The sequence below is a fragment of the Pollicipes pollicipes genome, unplaced genomic scaffold (genome assembly GCF_011947565.3).
Source record: "Pollicipes pollicipes isolate AB1234 unplaced genomic scaffold, Ppol_2.1 Scaffold_3447;HRSCAF=4054_pilon_pilon_pilon, whole genome shotgun sequence".
In the NCBI taxonomy this organism is placed as follows: domain Eukaryota; kingdom Metazoa; phylum Arthropoda; class Thecostraca; order Pollicipedomorpha; family Pollicipedidae; genus Pollicipes; species Pollicipes pollicipes.
This window is the reverse complement of record NW_023596297.1, coordinates 35,034,617-35,053,262: the sequence shown is the minus strand read 5'-3', so window position 1 is coordinate 35,053,262 and position 18,646 is coordinate 35,034,617. Positions and strand designations below refer to the sequence as shown.

The following is an 18,646-nucleotide window of genomic DNA, read 5'->3' as shown; positions in this document are numbered from 1 at the left end:
TTCCGGACCACCAGGGTCTGCAGGCAGCAGGCGAAACGCAGCCTCCCCCCTTCCGGACCACCAGGGTCTGCAGGCGGCAGGCGAAACGCAGCCTCCCGCTTCCGGACTACCAGGGTCTGCAGGCGGCAAGCGAGACGCCTCCCCCCCCCTTCCGGACCACCAGGGTCTACAGGCGCAGGCGAAACACGGCTTCCCCTGCGTACCAACTCAGTACCCCTCTAGCGCCCAACGCTGAGTCACCCTCCCGTCTGCGGTCTGAGCAGTTTGCTGCTGTCGGCGGGTCGTAGCCGAACCAGAAATGCAGTATTCATCGGCCCGGACAGCGGCGAGCACAGACGGCGGAAATGGGGGAGGAAGGGGGGAGGGGCGGCGGGAACAGGCGGTGACAGACCGCAGCACGCTAACGGCACGATGGCGTCGCCGTGCTCGAGGGACAGCGCGCCACGACCGGAGGAAGTGGGCCGATAATGGCGCGTGACCTCCCGTGACCATAACGTGACCTCCAGCTCTGACCGCGCCACCGGGCGCGGTGCATCGCTCTCGGCCCGTCGTTATCGACCTTCGACGATCGCCCGCCGCCATAGCCTTCATTCCATGCATAGTTGATGGTGGACTGACCTAGATGGGTTGCCAGGGACGGACGGAGATTGTCATGGCGGCAGCCGATTAGCGTCATGGAAGCGCGCACCCGGGGCACCGGAGCCAATCATGTTATAATGCCGTGCCCGGTTTTGACTGGAATGGATCACCAGATAACGAACGGCTTTCATTTATACCGATTATTGGGTAACAACGAGGTGAAGGTCGCGATCCGGAGGTCTCGCGATGAATCCGGTCCGGAATCAGCTCCTGTACAAATTCGACAAAATGAGGTGCTGTTTATGCAAGCATGGTTGCAAGTCAGTGTCGAACAGCTTACTGTAACAGAAGCTCTCGATTACGGAGAAACACGAGACGCCGCGGCTTCAGTGAGGTCTAAATTTGCTTTACGATGAGAGACGCCACCAATATCCATGCTTCTCCGAGCTTCTCCATCTGCTGAAGCCTTCTGATTAACCTTTTGTTTTGTCCTTCGTTTTTTGTGAGTTCTTTTTCTACAGTGTCTTCTGATTGGCGTGTGGCATGCAAGCACCCATTGGCTTAGCCCGTACAGGGCCTGGTATGAGCCTTTGATAGTGACATGAATATTTTCATATTGACCACGAGCCAGCTCTGTCAGCTTCGTGTCCCCATGCCCCAGCATGAGGCTGAGAAGTGCGAACCACCATTCCTGACGTACAATACATAACGCTCTTCATCAGCCCGGCCAGCAACATGGCGCTTGAATCGAGATTTCGCCGCTACGGATTGCGCACGTGTGTACCCGCGACCATAAAGCTTGCAACATTTGTCATCATTATTCTGCGATAGACAACATGGAAGCAAGTGCGTGTCGCACACAGCGTCAGCGGACGGTAGCGGCGCCTTCGAGTCCGCAGCCCGAGCGCATTTTGGCCCGAATCAAGGCGATCAAACGCACAAACAGCATCGACCGACGCATAACGACGGCCTAGTAACGCTTCGAAAGCGGGCCGCAGAAAAACAAAAGGAATTGTAAAGGACGCGCACGGGCCCCGAGCGACGCCTGCCTGACTCGCCCGAGCGAGATGGTAGTGCTCATCATTCAGGAACAGGGACGTCGATGGACAACCAGCCGGGATGAGTAACTACTTCGTGAGTTCGCCTGAATATCCGACTCGAAGATTACATATACGTAAATTGATGTTGCGTAAATTCAGCGCGAAAGGCAAAGAGCTGCGGCCTCGTCATTTCTCATTCTATTCCGATGGTACTGTTTCATTAGGTAAGTGTTTGACAAAAAGCAAACGCGAACGTCGCAGAAAATGCCACAGCACACGTAGTTACTTGGAAATAATTCAATAGGGGCATGCAAACTTCCAATAGTCTGAAGGTAGTGGTGCCTATGCACCGCTCTCGTAAACAGCTAAGTCCGCGGGTGTGCGTGGCGTTATTTCGGGGTCGATGCCGTCACCGGATCGATTGTGACGTCACCGACACGCCGCACGCGACAACCTGGTGATGCGTCGCACCCTCCCCAGGGGAGTTTCCGGTACATTTTTCCGGTAGTGTCCGCCCTTCCCGTGAACCGGGGACCATCGGCCGTTTTTGCTGGGCGACGCCCCGCTCCGGGTGAGGGCGGAGCATCGGGGTCCCAAATGGACATGGTCGGCACGCCACAACCAGTCTGCACCTGGTCCCGACTTTGCGCAGCGAAGAGACGTGGACTGCGAATCGGTGGCACGAATAATGCCACCGGCTCTTCCCCTCACTCACGCTTCAGCTGCATCCCCGCAGCGTCTGTATATCCGGGCAAACTGCGTGCGCCAGGCATGAGTGGGCTGAAGACTCCCCTGTCTGAGTGCCCGCACAAAAACAAAGAAGAAATGTCTTGGCGCGGTCTAATTGTCGTCGAAGTACCCCCAGGTGAAATAGTCTTGCCCACCACATCCATTCTCCTGCATTTCATGCTCCGAAAATGGTCAATAATGTAGAAAAGAGCTCCGATCCAGACCCAGCCAAACGAGGCGTTGTGACACCATAACTGACATTCGTTGCGTTGAGCCACCTTACGGAGTTCTGTGTTTGTTAATCGCTGACAGCTTACCACTTATATACATAAAACGGCATCGCGTCTGTGAAGACAGTGGAACGTCGGAGCGGTGCTCAGGATCAGCACTGCTCAGTCCACTCACGCCGCATTTGAACGCGAGCGCCCGGATGATGAGTGAGTTGCGTGTGTGACGCGGGAGCCGCCACCCGTACGTGCAGCCGCTGACATCCGGTCGCGGGGTCATGGACAGCGCCGCCGGCAATGCTACGGTATTGTCTGGCGGCGATCTCCTCGCGATAACGCTCCGCGGCAAACGGAGCGCTGTTTGAAAACGCCATCACGCCGTGTAGCCGCCGGGACGGTCACGCACGGCACCGGTACGTGGCAGATACGAACGCCAAGCGCATACGAGTGGGCAGCGTGAGTCAGCGTTGGGCAGTGTTCGTGTGTCAGTGTTCATGCCGCACGATACTAACGCTGGCCTCTTCCCGCCGTTTTCCCGAGACTTATGGAGCCTGCTTTGCGAGCTGCAGACTGCAGGACGGGCAAGATGAGGCGTCATTGCATGGTAACGAGGAGAAAGCCACGCGTAGCATGTTGTCATCATGCAGATGTTTCTCATTCCACCTGTTACTTTCCTATAGACCAATAACATGCTCGACAGTACGCTGTCGAAATCTCTTCCACCCGGAAGAATAAACAGCACCACATGGCTCAGAGCATCGTGTAAGTGCCAATGAATCCGACTGCAGCCAACAGTATGCGGCTTCCTTTTCAGAGTTTTCTTAAAGCACAAGGCGGCGCTTCAGAGCATTTCGTAGTTTTCCAAGCCTCCATCCCGCTAAGCTATAAGCACACAGTGACTGATACAGAAGGGAAGGGGGCATGGAGCCATGCCTGCCTCGGACGGAAGCTGCACACAAATATTGTGGTAAGGGCGCACCAAAATGCTCATTTCAGGTCAACATAACCTATATTTTAAGACGCACTGATTTTCATGGTCACACACAGACGGCTCCAGCTATTCAAGTTCCACATAAAAGTTAAAAATTGACCTGTAGAAATAAAGTGGACAAAGCCAGGTGAACCCTCCCGTTGGAAGATATCTAACCGTTTAAGATATACGAATCTGAACATAAAAATAGCCGAAATATCCGGCGACTTCATTGTCAGGAAAGGGGGGGGGGGGGGCAACAAGCTCCAGGGGCCACCACAATGAAGCGTAGTGCCCTCCCCAAACGAACTCTTGGATCCGCCTCTGTAAAACATGCCTACCACGCTCTGCCTGCTCAGCTGCGAACCCTGAACAACTGCGTCCCGCTTACAAGCCCGCTGACGCTGTAGCTGAGCTGCGTGAGATACGGACGGCGTGCACTGGACTGTCTAGGTTACAGCGCAACTAGATTGGGAACTCAGATCCTGAACACAGCTGAAGGAAGTGGCGCAAAGCTCACGAAGCCGAGCCTAAACTGAATGGGAAGCGCAAGATTCTGACACAGCTGACGGAGTGGCGGCAAGCCACGAAGCTGAACCTAAACTGGAGCTCATCTACGTGCATAGGCAGACGGAACTGTCATCACCTGAACGTACCTAGCACAGGCAGACGGACTGTCATCACCTGACCATACCTGCACAGCAGACGGACCTGTCATCACCTGGACAGATTCCTGCACAGACAGCGGATCTGTCATCACTTGACCATACCTGCACAGACAGGCGGATCTGTCATCGCCTGACCATACCTGCACAGGCAGACGGACCTGTCATCACCTGACCGTTCTGCACAGGCAGACGGGACCTGTCATCACCTGACCATACCTGCACAGGCAGACGGACCTGTCATCACCTGACCATACCTGCACAGGCAGACGGACCTGTCATCACCTGACCGTACCTGCACGGGCAGATGGGAGGAATCGACCGAGCTGAGCAGCTCGTCCAGGTCGATGTTCTCGTCGGTGGGCGCAGCCAGGACACATGACGTCACTAGCAGCACGCCCAGCAGGCGGGCCGCGCGCGGCAGGTGCATCTGGGGAGGGGACGGCGGACGTGGCATGGTCATAGGCTTGCGACGGCAGTGTGGCGCGCAGATGACGCGTCGTATGGTGGTTTCACGGCAGGTGGGGCCTTCAGTAGACAGCTGGTCATACAGAGGGCTGCGCCGTGGCCGTACGCCGTTGGATCGGTTAGTCACGGGTGAGCATGGGCGTAGGAACAGGGGGCCAGGGGAGCCATGGCCCCGCTACTTTTCATGGTGGATGGGCCAGCAATGTTAACTGCCCCCCCCCCCCACGCTTTTCAGATTAAGGTTGCATTTGGCTTACTTTTGCACTACATTAAATATGCATGCCGATCTACCTAGTTTACCAGCCATCTCCCTTAAGATGCGTCATCTTTTTCGTTTGCTCATCGGCCATCGCTTAGTGTAACAATCGCAAGGCCGACGCCGTACGGCCTTGAGACTGCAACGCCGGTTGTCGGGGCTGGTATTACCGCGTGTTCTACACCATATTACGTAGTTTTCTTGTCAGTAATCAGATCTGACAGGATCTTGAGCATTTCAAGATGAACATGGGTTAGCCATTTTAATGCAAATTGGGAACCCCATTTCATCTACAATCTACAGCCAGGGAAAACTCAATATCCCTGAAGAACACAGAAAAAACAACACGAAACTGGAGTCAATGTGACAACTATCGGACTATCTGCAGTGATCAAGGATGTTGTTGCGCCAATGAGGGTTCCTGCGTTGATCCGGGGCTAACTGCGCGGGTCAGAAGGTCTCCCGTGTCAGGAATGGGAACAATGTGATCTGATATATCCTTCCAATGGCCTCCGGATCGACCAGAAGATCCCACCCCGTGCAACCAGAATGATAGCCAGAGGACACTTCGCGATGGGACGGCATGGCCCTTCAGCCCTTGACCGGAAACGGTAATGTACCCCTAGTGTTCTACTCTTGGTCCCTTGCCCGGAAGGAAATAAGGGATTTCATTATTGTTGAGTAAGTGGGCGTCTCATTATTGTTGAATAGGGTGGGTCAAAATGAGCTTAAGAAACGAGCAAGGTCGTGCCATGTTTGCCTGAGAACGTTCATTTTTTCAGAATGTATTACTGAAACAAATTACATCAAAAGGCTTGAACATGCCCGCCCGCGGCCTCGAGAGCAAGGACAAGGTTGGCCTGGATTGCAACTTCCGGAAAACTGCAAAGTTTCGGCCACAGCAATTGCCACCAGACGGCGGGCGCCGTGTTAATCTGTCTTCCCGATGGATAAATAGCTGCAAAAACACGAAAAATAGAGATTTTACCTTCACTCTTCCAGTTCAACCACCACATTCCAGCCTCACTTCGCGGTGCTTTAAGGACCAATCGGTTTTTTCATCAGTCTAAAAATTGCACACGTAAAATATCGCTCAGACCGCCTTCTAAATGTAAGATCTGATGTCATGAAGCATTCAATGATACTTTTTGCAGGAACGCCGTCATTTCCGTCCACCCGTTGGCCACGACTTAATATTAGCTGCTAGGCCGACGCTGCGCGCCCTACGGAGACTGCAACGCATGACGTCGAGACGTGTGTTTCTAAGATTTTCGAGCGCGCATGCTCAAAACTACGCCACATAACTTGTGTTGCTAGTCGATTTAAGTGTTTAAAGGTAATAACTGCAGAACCGTCATCATTTTGGTCCAGCGATGGGCCACGGCTAAATATTATCTACTGGGCTAACGCTCCGCCGACAACGGAGACTGCAACACCTGGTGTCGAGGTTTTGTTACTAAGATTTGCGAACGCGCATGTCAAAAAACACATCACATAAATTATATCATCAATCGATTCTGACTTAATGGTGAACATTTTCAGACAAACATGGCTCGGCCATGTTAGTACACATTGTTGACCACTCGATCTGCAATCAAATTTTCATCTCCAAATTTGAATCAAACATATCGATCTACAATCTACCTTCGCGTTGCCCTTTATGTCTGCAGAACCCAGATACAAAATTGCTGACGAAGCTTCTGAATTCCATCTGTTCAGAAAGAGTCAATTAGCCATTGTAACTTAAGGGCGCCGGTGATTTCTTCTATGCAGTCGTTCAGCGCCTGATTTCTGCAGTCTATCGACCTCAAAATACAAACAATTGAGCTTTCGGTAACTCCTGGTTTCTGTTCTGGTTACAAGGTAAAAATAACAATAAAACGAAGAAAGCCGTGTCCCTTGTCAACAAGCACGCTATATCCGGGGATTTGGAGGGATATCACTATAAGATGGGCTTATGTCAACCTTGTGTTCCCCCTTGGCAGGGCTCTGGCTACGCCCCTGCCTACACACAAAAGCAAATCAAGCCGTATACGTTGCATGATGGGCGATGTGTGTGTCCGTTGTGTCCGCTGGGCCAATTCATACATGAGGCAGACAGCTTCCCGGAGGCTATTTTTCTGCGATGGTGTGGTGTTAGGGAAGATAATTCGGAAAAAGATACTGTTGGAGGTGTTCAACACGTATGTCATACACCATAAAATAGTAATGCTGGTCCAAAAGTGTGCAGCAAAGCGGCCATACGATCAGTTCGCAATCAGCCATGTGGGAGGCATCCGGGCCAGGACAGTGACCACCGACGGCGGACAGGAGCTGGGCCCAGATAAGGAACATATGACACGTGGGCCTTATTATGTGGTTGATTCTTAAAATATAATATCCAGCTTCATGGCTTTTGTCACATTGTTTCTAGCAGTTTCAGGCTCGCGAATTTGTTACCGCCTAAAATGCTGCGACAAGTCTTATCTCTTTAAAAGCAGCCAACGAAATAAAGGCGCATGAAAAATCTGGCGCACTGTGAGACATCGATCCATCTTCAAAATTCTCACCAGCCTTTATCTAGGCCGTATTTTGGCATCTACACTGCGGAGGCAGATGCTTCCTTAATGACCCAGAATACCTACCCGCTCGTGGAATTTTATCTCCCCGTGAAAGACATTGTTAAAATGGACGAATAATCTTGGGAAGCTGGATAGTCTTATGTGCCAAATAACAGACGAGTCGAATAGGCAAGATTGTGCACCAGTAAGAAACAGCTCTAGATGCATATCTAGCACAGCAGCCATGGCATTTGAATAAAAAGCGACAACAACCTTCATCCCCCCCTCCCCCCCGGCCATCGGCCTCGCTTTCCAGAGAAAGTTCCTAAGGTACACCCTGAGTTTGGCCCCCACTTTTTGAAACGTTCCTACGCCTATGCCGGTGAGCATACTGAGAAAAGTTGATGAGGCAACTGAGCGAGCGGACGGCTTCAGATGTGCAAATGATATAATGATGGTCAGTTAAAGGGAACTCGGCGCAGCGACTGCCGTACCCGTCATACCGCGACTCCCTTCCGTGACTACGGCCCTCCGACCTGTAGCCATAACGTAGTGGTCGAGGCCCGGAGACCTCGACAGTCGAGAAATGTTACGGTAGCACCAGACGCCCGTGCAAGGCCGCGCGTGTGTTACGATCGCCAGAGGTGGAACAATTGCTGCAGGTTTCCTGTCCGAAAACTGAGCCTGACTTGTGCATGGATCTGTGGGGGGTAGACATCCTAAACTAGGATTTAGCGTGGCGTGGGAAAAATCGAGTGAGCACCGAACGCAGCCTTCTCCCATTACAATAATATTTATCAGCCACGGAATTTTCCTCACATATTGTCAAGTGATTCCCCACCTTCCTCGCCCTTCCTTTCACGCCCGCCTCCTCCTCCCCGATATGACCCGGAGCACAATCCGTGTGCCCCGTGGCTCAGCCAGTCACGGTCTGGTGGTCACGTGACTCAGCGCGGGATACTGCGGGTCGGGAGCGGAGGGTGGGGTGGGGGGGGGGGGGGGGGGCGCTTCTGCCGCCGGCGTCGGGTGCGCCGGGCAGCGGGCGAAAAGTCCACCGCCGCGGGGCAGAGCCGGGCGACCAGCCGGCGGAGGACGGGCGGGATCTGTCAAGCTCCGGAGGTCAGGTGGACGGGATGGTGGAACCCGAGGTAGGCAGCCCGGAGAGGAAAAACGCAGAGCACGACTTAAAGAACGAATAAAATGAGACATTGACCTCGCAGTAAAGGAGGGAGATGGGCTCAAAGGGCAAAAGACGCCGATGTCGTTAGTCGATGCTACATTTCCGCCAGCTTACCCCGATACCATTTCACATATCCCAAGGCACAATTCATCCCGACAACCAGCAAAGATGAAAGACCATGTCGTAAAACTGACCACTCACTTGGCTACCATCAGGGAACAGTGACTTGCACGTGCGGCTCGTGCTGCGTGTGCTGTGTCGCTCAGCTTTGTGTGCGCCAAGTCCAGTCCAGCCCCGGCCTGGACTGGCCTCGTTCGCTCGCCGCCGACGCGTCCCCCTCCCCCGCCCCCACGGCAATCGACGCACAAATTAGCCCAGACGCAAACGCGACCGGCGACCGTTGTTAACCTGGAATGCGGCGTGGGCAGGGGGGGGGGGGGGGCTGAACATTGATCAGGGTGGTAAGCTAGCAGCCGGTGCCCGCCACGCCCGACAGTTCCGGGTATAGTCCTCCCTCCCCCCTCCCCTCCCCTCCCAGCCGACAGGCTCGCAGGTGACGCGATGGGTGACGTCATCTTCTGGCTTGGACTACCGGAAACGGGATACGGAACGGTAACGGGAAGCGGACGGACGTCGCCGGAAAATGGGTGGACGATGGTGCGTTCTTATATGTGCAGTTGCTTTGCAACTGAGCAAATTTAAGTGATCGTACTTTGCATTTGGCGGAGACAGGAGAGCTGTATAATTCGTAATTAGCTGTTTTCTGTAGACTTAAAGTGGTCTGGGTCAATGATCTGGGACATCACATGTAATCTGTAGATACCACCAACGGGCTAGCCAATCAAGGTTCAAATAGCAATGCATCGCGTGGTGTGCAAAATTGTCGATTTTCTGACATTTCCCTTGGTTGCACAGTAGCACACCTTAATTAGAATACTTTAATTTAAATACTAGACACTGATGAGAACAAACACGACCGGGCATGACGAATGTTTCCGGTTGCAATGCTGCACAAAACAGCATCACCGTCCTAATGAGGTGTCCACAACCATAACGGGATATCTACGAGCCTCCATGAAATGTAGGTATGCGACGCCAGCCACTCACTGAACGACGCGTTGGACTGCGCAGTGGCGACGGTAGTGCTGCATCGGTCTGTTACGCCGCCCAGAGAAAAAAGCATTGACGAGTGCATCAAAGTCAGCAACGTCAGAGCTCACCCCAGTAGACTACAGTCAGTACAGCCGGGTTCGCTCACTTGGGCGGATGCCATTACAGAACATCAAGGGAGATGGACCTGTAGGCGAGACAGCAAAAACCGACCCGCGCTGGTTCACGTAAAACTGGATCTCATCAAACAAAAATAGTTTTCCGGTTTAAGAAGTGGCCAATTACAGCATACCCTCAAATATACATGACATTCCTTTTTTACTACGGGCTTTCAACCTACCAATGTGAAAGCCCTGCAAAGTTTCCACTTAAACGCGTCGAGAGACGAGGGCCTCATAATGCGCCTATCATTGTGGTATTATTTTAAGCCACAACGCTGCAACCAAAGACCAAGTGAAAATGCGGCAATATTTCGTCATTTGTTGGGGATGAGAAAGGCCTCGCAAATATTGCGAGTGAAAACAAATAGATGTTTTGTTTGGATTTGCTATGTCCTGCTTGTTCTAGGAACGATGCATTCTGCCGTAAGATCAGTTCTTTTAAAATGCGAACGCAGTTGTTCAGGTATATCACGTCTTAACATGTGTCACAAGCCGGCAGAAGTTAGCTTCTGTCCGTCCACCAGCACACAGGCATGCCAAAGTTCCCTGTTCTGGGTAGCTGGGACTCGGTAGTCAGAGGCAGAGGACGCTCGGAGCCCCACAGTTCCGCTACCGTTGTGAAACTGGTTGTCGCGGTCTTTTCCTCGCGCCAGAGGGCATGCCCCGTAACCAGGAGTGAGACATTGCAAAGCTCGTCGGGGGGGGGGGCAGGACAAAATTTTCCCAAAGCATAATGTTTTGATGTCATTTTAGCCATTGCTAGCCACTTCCCGATATTTCAACCCCACGCCGCGCGGCCAACACGAATCATTCAGGACGCCGAGGGCGAGGCCTCCCTCCAATGAGACACCAATCTCTAACTGTTGCGGGTCGGCCTCAGCCCGTCACAGTGACGCCGCGGGCGCCACGCCAGCGCTGCGGCGGCGCGGCGGTGCCCACAGACCGGAACCCGCGGACGCCAATGATGATGAACAGAGCCGGATCCGGCCGGCCCGCGCCCGGCCACGCCCGGGGTCCGCCCGCGTAATCAGGCTGCCGGACAGCCGGCCCGGCTCGCCTCTGGAGCGGGGCGCGCCGGGGCCGACCCGCGTAATCAGGCTGCCGGACAGCCGGCCCGGCTCGCCTCTGGAGCGGGGCACGCCAGGGCTGACCCGCGTAATCAGGCTGCCGGACAGCCGGCCCGGCTCGCCTCTGGAGCTGGGCACGCCAGGGCCGACCCGCGCGACACGGGCACGGCACGGCCACGTGGCTCAATGCGATCTAGCCTCAGGGTACGTTGCTGATGATAATACACCTCTAATACGATACTTTATGTCTTATAGAAATGCGCAGTTGAGACTTCTCGACATGACTGTTTTAGAATGGCTTTTACCAGTGTTCATTGGGTCGTACGTCGCGATAGCCACCGATGAACCATTTTAGAGTCTAATCTCACAGATGGGAATATTTTCAGTTCGGTGCACACGCAGGAAGTTGCGACATCCTTCCTGGTTTAAATTGCACCTATCCTGTTACCGGTGAGCCGTCCTCTGCGCTGTAACATTCCGCACAGTTCTGAACTCAACAAGGCCGTTCGGTATGCCGGCGCCGGCGCAAAGATGAGAAGTCGACACTGCGGCGCAGTAGTCATCCCGTAGGGTAATGACGCGTCGAATTGAAGTCCACGTTGCAACACTGGCAATGCTTCTGTGCTTTTGCATCCGTTTGGGTTTGAAACCTGGCTCGAGATATTGCAGCTTTATTTTCGTAAAAAGAGTCATACGGATAGAAGTTGATTGTGGGTCCAACTAGTGTGTAACTTATAAACTTTGTTCATTGAAGCAGTCTATCGTCTATTTTGGCTATGATGCCATTCGCTGGGCTTCATCATAACACACGCAGAACAACGAACTGTTGTCGGGCCGTGCAAACCACGCTCGCCTTGATAAACTCCAATGCTAGGAGCAAAATGAGCATTTTCTGATCAAACTCATTTTTAAATAGTGCATAAAATCATTTGCTGATTTAAGCAACTTAGCATGACCTAACTCTGATTTTGAAGCAACCAAAATTAGCCTATTATTTGAATACGAGTGATTCCCATCACAACAGGGGAGAGCAGGGAGAGTTGCACAGTTTTTTTTTACTATGAGGTGCCCCTGTACCCCCTATCACTAATAAGGATCGCACTATTTTTTTCTTAATATTTGCAGATAGCTGGAGCCCTCAGCTTCCTACGAAACGGTAAAGCTTCAAGAGCATGTGTTTATTTTATAGTAAATGACGTCTGCATTATTTCTTTTGAAATGAAGCAGCTTGCCCAACCCCGAGGTAAGCTACGTCACATTGCGGGGAAAGTCACGCTGATCGTCTTTGTCATTGAGTAAGCTGCATCGCAAGCGAGCTGAATGGGTTACGACACGTAAGCGGAACGCGCACTCCTATGGTATTTCACAAACTATCGTGATTACATGACAAATCTTTGCTCTTTTTACAAATCAGTGCTTGTTTTACGACTACTGCCACCTCGGTTTTGGTTGCTCAGGTAGAAAATGCGGACCTAGATAGGCAATGTAAACATCAACTTATTGTCTGAATGACAGTAAGTCATGACAGTCGCAGCAATGAATCATTGACAGCAAGTCAGTCAATGATGTATTGTCGGCAAAATGCATCACTCACACAACACCTTCATGCATATCTGATACAGCATGTGCCGCCCGATATTTGGGAAGAAAGTTCGCGCCACCCGAAACCCTTGGCGAACAGACGCCGAATGTTTTGCAGTTTACGCGACACGCGTACTTCCCCACCATTCAGTACAGCATTCAGATTGGTTTAATAATGTCGTAAGTCCTCAAAAACATATTTGCACCGAACGCTTTAGTTTCCAACCACATGCAAACAAAATACGATATTCGCGATCATCGTAAGACGCGCGTACCTATGCGGCCGAAAGTACACTGAAATGTAAAAGAGGCTGCTAAGCATCAGCTGAGTTACTCAAGACTGTCACACATCGCATTGATTTGGAATCAAGGACCTTAATGCTACTTGGACATGATACAACTCATCCCACCACCTCCTGCATACTACCAATGCAAGAAAATATAAAATGCTGTAATGATTTCGGATCCTGGCAGTGCTTACTGAATGGACGAGCCCTTGCAACCTAAACATCTGCGAGTTATCTGCACTACAGTGCATTTAGTGACACAGTCTGAGGCTATGTTTATATACACGGAGGAAATATCTGTATTCTCCGGCACAGTAAAGTTTGCCCGTGAATTGTAAACTAATGGGATTGATGACTTTCGGCGCGGTAGATATATATGTGAAAGCTTCGGCTAACGCCCTTATTCAAATGCCTTGCACGTCCATGGTACATCTTGATTAGTTTTGCGTTCGTGTTTTAGGCCCCAGGCCTACTGACACGAAATAAAATTGATTATCCACCAGTTGCAAAGTATTTTATTCTTCGTGTCGTTATTTATTTTTACGGGACTTTCCCACAGTCGTGCTTTAGTGAATCACTCGCAAGCTTATAACTTGGCCGCACATGTCAGCAAACATGTCAGCAGGACGTATTGACGTTGACAGTGCTCGAAAGCAAGGTAGCATATGGTGCATCCTCATGCACCAGCGAGCTCGCGTCTAGCCAGGATAATACATCCGCGTATAAAAATGATATGATACTATCGGTATGCTCGTTATCTCGCAAATCGTCAAAGTACTGTTATCGATAGTTCTATGTTTATTTTTACGCGCTTCCCGAAAATAATTGATTATTAAATTATTAATCATACCCAATAGTTGTGACACGGTACTGGCGTGTCACAGCTATATACTTGTAATAATCTGATACCAAATATCGATAACGCACAAATGCACCCCGACGCATACGCATGCGCACACGTACCTGAGCGGCCTCTGGCGGTACCGGCGCGCTGCGCTGCACCAGCCACAGTCCGGCGTCGGTCGGGTCAGTCCAGCGGACGTGCGCACCCTCCAGCAGCGAGGTCCCGGTGGCAATTGGCCCGCGGCCCGCCGGACCGTTTGTTACGCGGGGCCGTAACCATGGTAACGGCCCTGGCGTGCCGCCGTGTGCAAACGCACCTATACCGGACAACGAGCTGTCGTCGATGCGTGCGCGGGCTGTGTTTGTTGTTTGTCGGGGTCATCGGAATCGCCGGTATCAGCCACAGGCGGCAGCGATGTGGCGCGTCAGAATGATTCACCAAACAATGAAGTGTGTTCGTCTGACGGACGAAGCATACACACCTGCCCTACGCAATCACAGCCAACTATTCAGCTGCTCATGCGCATGGTACTGAGGAATGCTGGCCAGTAATGCTCCTGATAGCTGACAGCAGGGCGAGTTCTTTCGCCACGGGACAGAAATCAGGGAGGGAAACATGAGCGTTGCTGGAGTTTTTTTTCCTGCATCACCGCAGGCGTAGCGTTTAATTTTGCGAGAACTTCGAGGAGACTTATTCTCCTACATTGGAGCTCCACCGACCAGAGCATTGAATGGCTGAAACAGCAATGCGTCGTATGTCCCTATGTAGGGTGTCGCAGCAGAATGCTTATGGCTTCGTTGAAAGGTTGCATGAAACCTAGAACTTCCTACAACCAAAGGCAGACCCATATTTAGACCGTTCCCACCCAGCCGAAAACGGCAGAAACCTTAGGAGTGCGCACAGCGGACAGCGCCACGGACAGACGAGCGTTGATCAAAAGACAAGGTATGCAACAGATAATTAGTGGGTGACTTTCGGGTAATTTTCCAGACACCTGAGTCATAAACCATCGACTGCCTTTTGTGCAATCTGCGAAGTGCGACCATGCGCCATTAGAGGAAAGTTATGGCAGAAGTGAACCTAGCATGACAACGGACATCCTTTACAGCATCGCAGAGCCAGGCGTGCACACCGAGAACTTAAATAAATGGGTTGGCTCGAGTGGTACATCGAACACCATCAGTTTTCCACCCACAAGTCCGTCTTTAATACATTGAAGCACAGTATGCGTAGCACTCATTTTAGCTCAGGGAAGATAAAGCGCAACGATGCATCACCTAGCCTTCTGAAGCATAACACTAAGCGAAACACAGCTGGCCCGTGACTTGCTGGAAAGAACGTTTTACCTTATCTGATTTTTTAGACACACGAAGTGCGAGAGACAGAGAGAGAAAGAGAGAGAAAGAGAGAGAGAGAGAGAGAGAGAGAGAGAGAGAGAGAGAGAGAGAGAGAGAGAGAGAGAGAGAGAGAGAGAGAGAGAGAGAGAGAGAGAGGAGAGAGAGAGAGAGAGAGAGAGAGAGAGAGAGAGAGAGAGAGAGAGAGAGAGAGAGAGAGAGGGAGAGAGAGAAAAACAGAAAATCAGTGAGTAAATATGGAACTGTGCCTCTTTTAGGAAAGTTGGCGTAGCTCACAGGCGGATCCAGGAGTTCGTCAAGGGGGAAGGTATGCAACCTGGCGGACCCCGTTGGATTTGGGGCGCGTCCAACAAAAATCATCGCATTACGGCCGGTAGATTCCAAGGTTCTTCGCATTCCTTCTAAACGGGAATCCATCTTACTCTGCGTATCCCTAGAAAACTAGGCACGGTACGTATGCACATGCATTTAGCTTATCCCTTTTCTCCAGATCATGGTGAATCCTGCCATTTTGAGGCTAAGTTTTCCGGAATAAAATGGCAAAATGATTCGAAGTTGGCAGCTAAAAGCTACGAAAATCAGGCATGGACATGATTCCTAGCTTATTTGAGGCTAGCCGGCTGATCGATGTGATCATTTAATGGCTGATGACTAAAGTAGCGGGGTTACGTTTTCTTTTAAGCAGGAGTGCAAAATACGGCGTTCGGATATATCAAAAACGTGGTGCGCAAGTATATTACGTGTCATAAATCCAACAACCAACGAAAACGACATAAAATAACGTCGGCGGCACGTAAAATCATATTCGACAATTTTGCGTAGAAATTCATTGACGGAGATCCAACTGCCGCACTAAGACTAATGCGCCAAGGGCAACATGGTGGTGAACGCCTTAACGATCGGGAGTGTCCAAGTGGTCTAACATACAGAACCTCGGCTCTCTGAGCAAAGGGAGGTTATCCAAGGTCAGTGTATATGAATTAACGACCCTTTGCTGTCAAGAGGCAGCGTAAGGGCGGTATAAGGACAGGGTAGTGTACCCAGGCGGTTTAACAGACAGGGCTCCGCTAGGAGTGCAGGGTATTCCGTAAATGAAATTAAAGGGAAAGAGCCCTGGATCATTGCAGAAGATCCTGAGTATCGAGTGGATCGGTGCCGCACCTTACATGGCCCCATCACCAGCTCAATGTCCTCCGAGGAAGTGGAAAGAACACGAGAAAGATCATAGTGGTTTGGAATAACCCAACGGCCGTGGTGCACTGCTGTCGCCGGCTGCCGGGAGCGGGCTCCAGTTTGCGGAGGCTCCAGTGACCTGGCTACCGTGACATCTGTCGTTGCGCCGACAGCTGGCGTATCTGTTTCGGTGAGTCATTTCCCCGCAAGGGTCATGGATTATGATCTGCACTGGCCGTAGCAGATCGCTGTCATTCTGTCGAATGTCGGTGTATTTTCATTGGGCACAGTTGCTGATGCAGTTGTCATTGGAATTTCTGCTTTGGCACTCGAAGCAATTTTCGTTTCTTTCATTGCAGCTTTCCTGAATTTGATATTATTCTCAATATTTTTGTTTTACGCATCGCATTGTTAAAAGTTGTTCAGTTATGTTATTTATGTGGAGGTACAGCGTTTGCGTTCTGGCGGTAATAAGGTCGTAGGCCACAACTGACGTGACTCTGGTGTCATATTCGTCTTTAAATAGCGTGATGAAGCCAAACTGTCGCGAGCCGTCGTCGCCTGCCATTGTAGGGAAGGCTGGTCAAGAGGGTTGCTGTCCGTGACATCGCGACACATACAACCACACAAACACGCACAATCACACGCGGGCGGACAAACACGCATGTCCCATACACCTGAGACAGCGCCTGCATATTTACAAATGTGTTGTCCCACCGATTTTTATGCAGCTGATTTGGGGGAGTCGAAATGACCAGATTCAACGTTATTTCCATGAACGTCAGAGGCTTGGCAGGCCAATTCAAGCACTGAGACGCTGAGAAAGATAAAATACTCTTTTTCGATGCTCTCTGGAAAGGCAGGTCGTATCATCCATGATGCACGAACAACAGTAGAGAAACACCTATTCTCAAGCAAACAAATCTTCAGCATGACGTATTTTTTCAGTTTCAGTGCGTGACAGAGACAATTCTGTCATCTTAGGATGCAAAATTGGCATCGATGCATGCGCGCCTGTGTGCATCCATGGGCCAAATAGGGATGAATCACAATTTCTGAGCACAGCAGATTGGAGCACGCGATCATAAACGAATGAGACCAAAAAGACCCCCGATTTCGTTTCCGTTTCCAAAGATTCGATCAATCGTTTCCAAAGCGGAATAAACGAACACTAGGAAGAGAAACGGGTAAAGGACGTAACACGTTTTGAGGAGAGTAGCATAACAGAGGTCACACATGCCACACATTCGACACGCATACAAAATTCGCTATAAATTCACCAATCACGTCTTTACAAAGAACAGATATTTTACATAATTAAGGTAAAAGAGCTGGGCTACAGGATAATAATTGCACTTTCTGTAAAGAAAAGCCTGCAACACTCTGCCATATTTATTGGAGGTGCCCTAGAGCTCTAGTCTGCATACAAAACATCAAGACTGAGGTCCTAATGCGGTATCAAAATGGCTTTGTAAAATATGCCAACACCTGGTTGTTCCTGACTGACCTAGAACCAATAAAAGCCCCTGTAGTATAATTAGAAAAGGTGATCATTCAAGAGCCACGTTATGTAGAAACGTAGCCTGCGGTTACTGACTTGAAAAACAAACTGAAACGCAGCCTACGGTTACTGACTTGAAAAACAAACTGAAACGTGAGGCGGAAATCGAATATCGTGCTGCAAGGCCAGGTAATAAACAAGACCGATATGAAAAGAAATGGGGACAGCTGAAAAACGTTCGCGTGGTGGCAGAAGAGCAAACAGTCAAGCCCCAGTCACAGATATTGACACAACGAGAACCGTTCACCACTGCATGATATGTGCACGCTCTCACCTACACCCACTCCCACACACAAATGCGCCAACGAATGTTCACGTTCACGTGCTTTTTCTGTCTCTCACTTTCACAAGCACGCTCACGCTTACTTCTATAAACACATATTCTAGCCTCGGTGGATTGGGTGCGGCCTGTTGCCAACCCAGTGCGCACCGCGTCGATCCCGACACGGGGGCCGGTGCTGATCCTTGCAGGTGCCTGTTCAGCCCACGTCATGTGTGCTCGCTGCGCATGCGTACCGTTTAGGAATTGTTGACGTGATTGCACTACGCGTATTAAAACAAAGCAAAACAAAAATGAGGAACGAATCCGAGGGAAAAGAGCCGCTGGGAAACTGAGTGCATCCCAGCATACTGGGCCCGGCAAAAGCGAACGGGGCCTGTCGACCGAATGGGAAGAACCCATGGAAGGCCCCTGATCGATCAAGAGTGCCCAGGACTGTTAGCAGATAGCAACCCAACAGCAGTGTAGGACCCTACAAGAAAATGCCAAGAGCGATAGCATTGATTCGGCAAGTGGACATGTAGGGCCTCGGCAACAGCGTAACGCCTGTGGACAGCGTGATGAGCCCCGAAA

The 18,646-nt window shown here is 51.1% G+C and overlaps 1 protein-coding gene across 1 annotated transcript in view; it reads left to right on the top strand.

Moving 5' to 3' along the window:
- LOC119092493 (regulator of telomere elongation helicase 1 homolog) overlaps window positions 1–287 on the top strand; it is a 7,655-nt gene extending 7,368 nt beyond the window's left edge. The window contains exon 7 of the mRNA XM_037215454.1: window positions 264–287. Within this exon, the coding sequence (XP_037071349.1) occupies window positions 264–287 (24 nt within the window). The remainder of the gene's footprint in view (window positions 1–263) is intronic.
- Window positions 288–18,646: the final 18,359 nt, after the last annotated feature.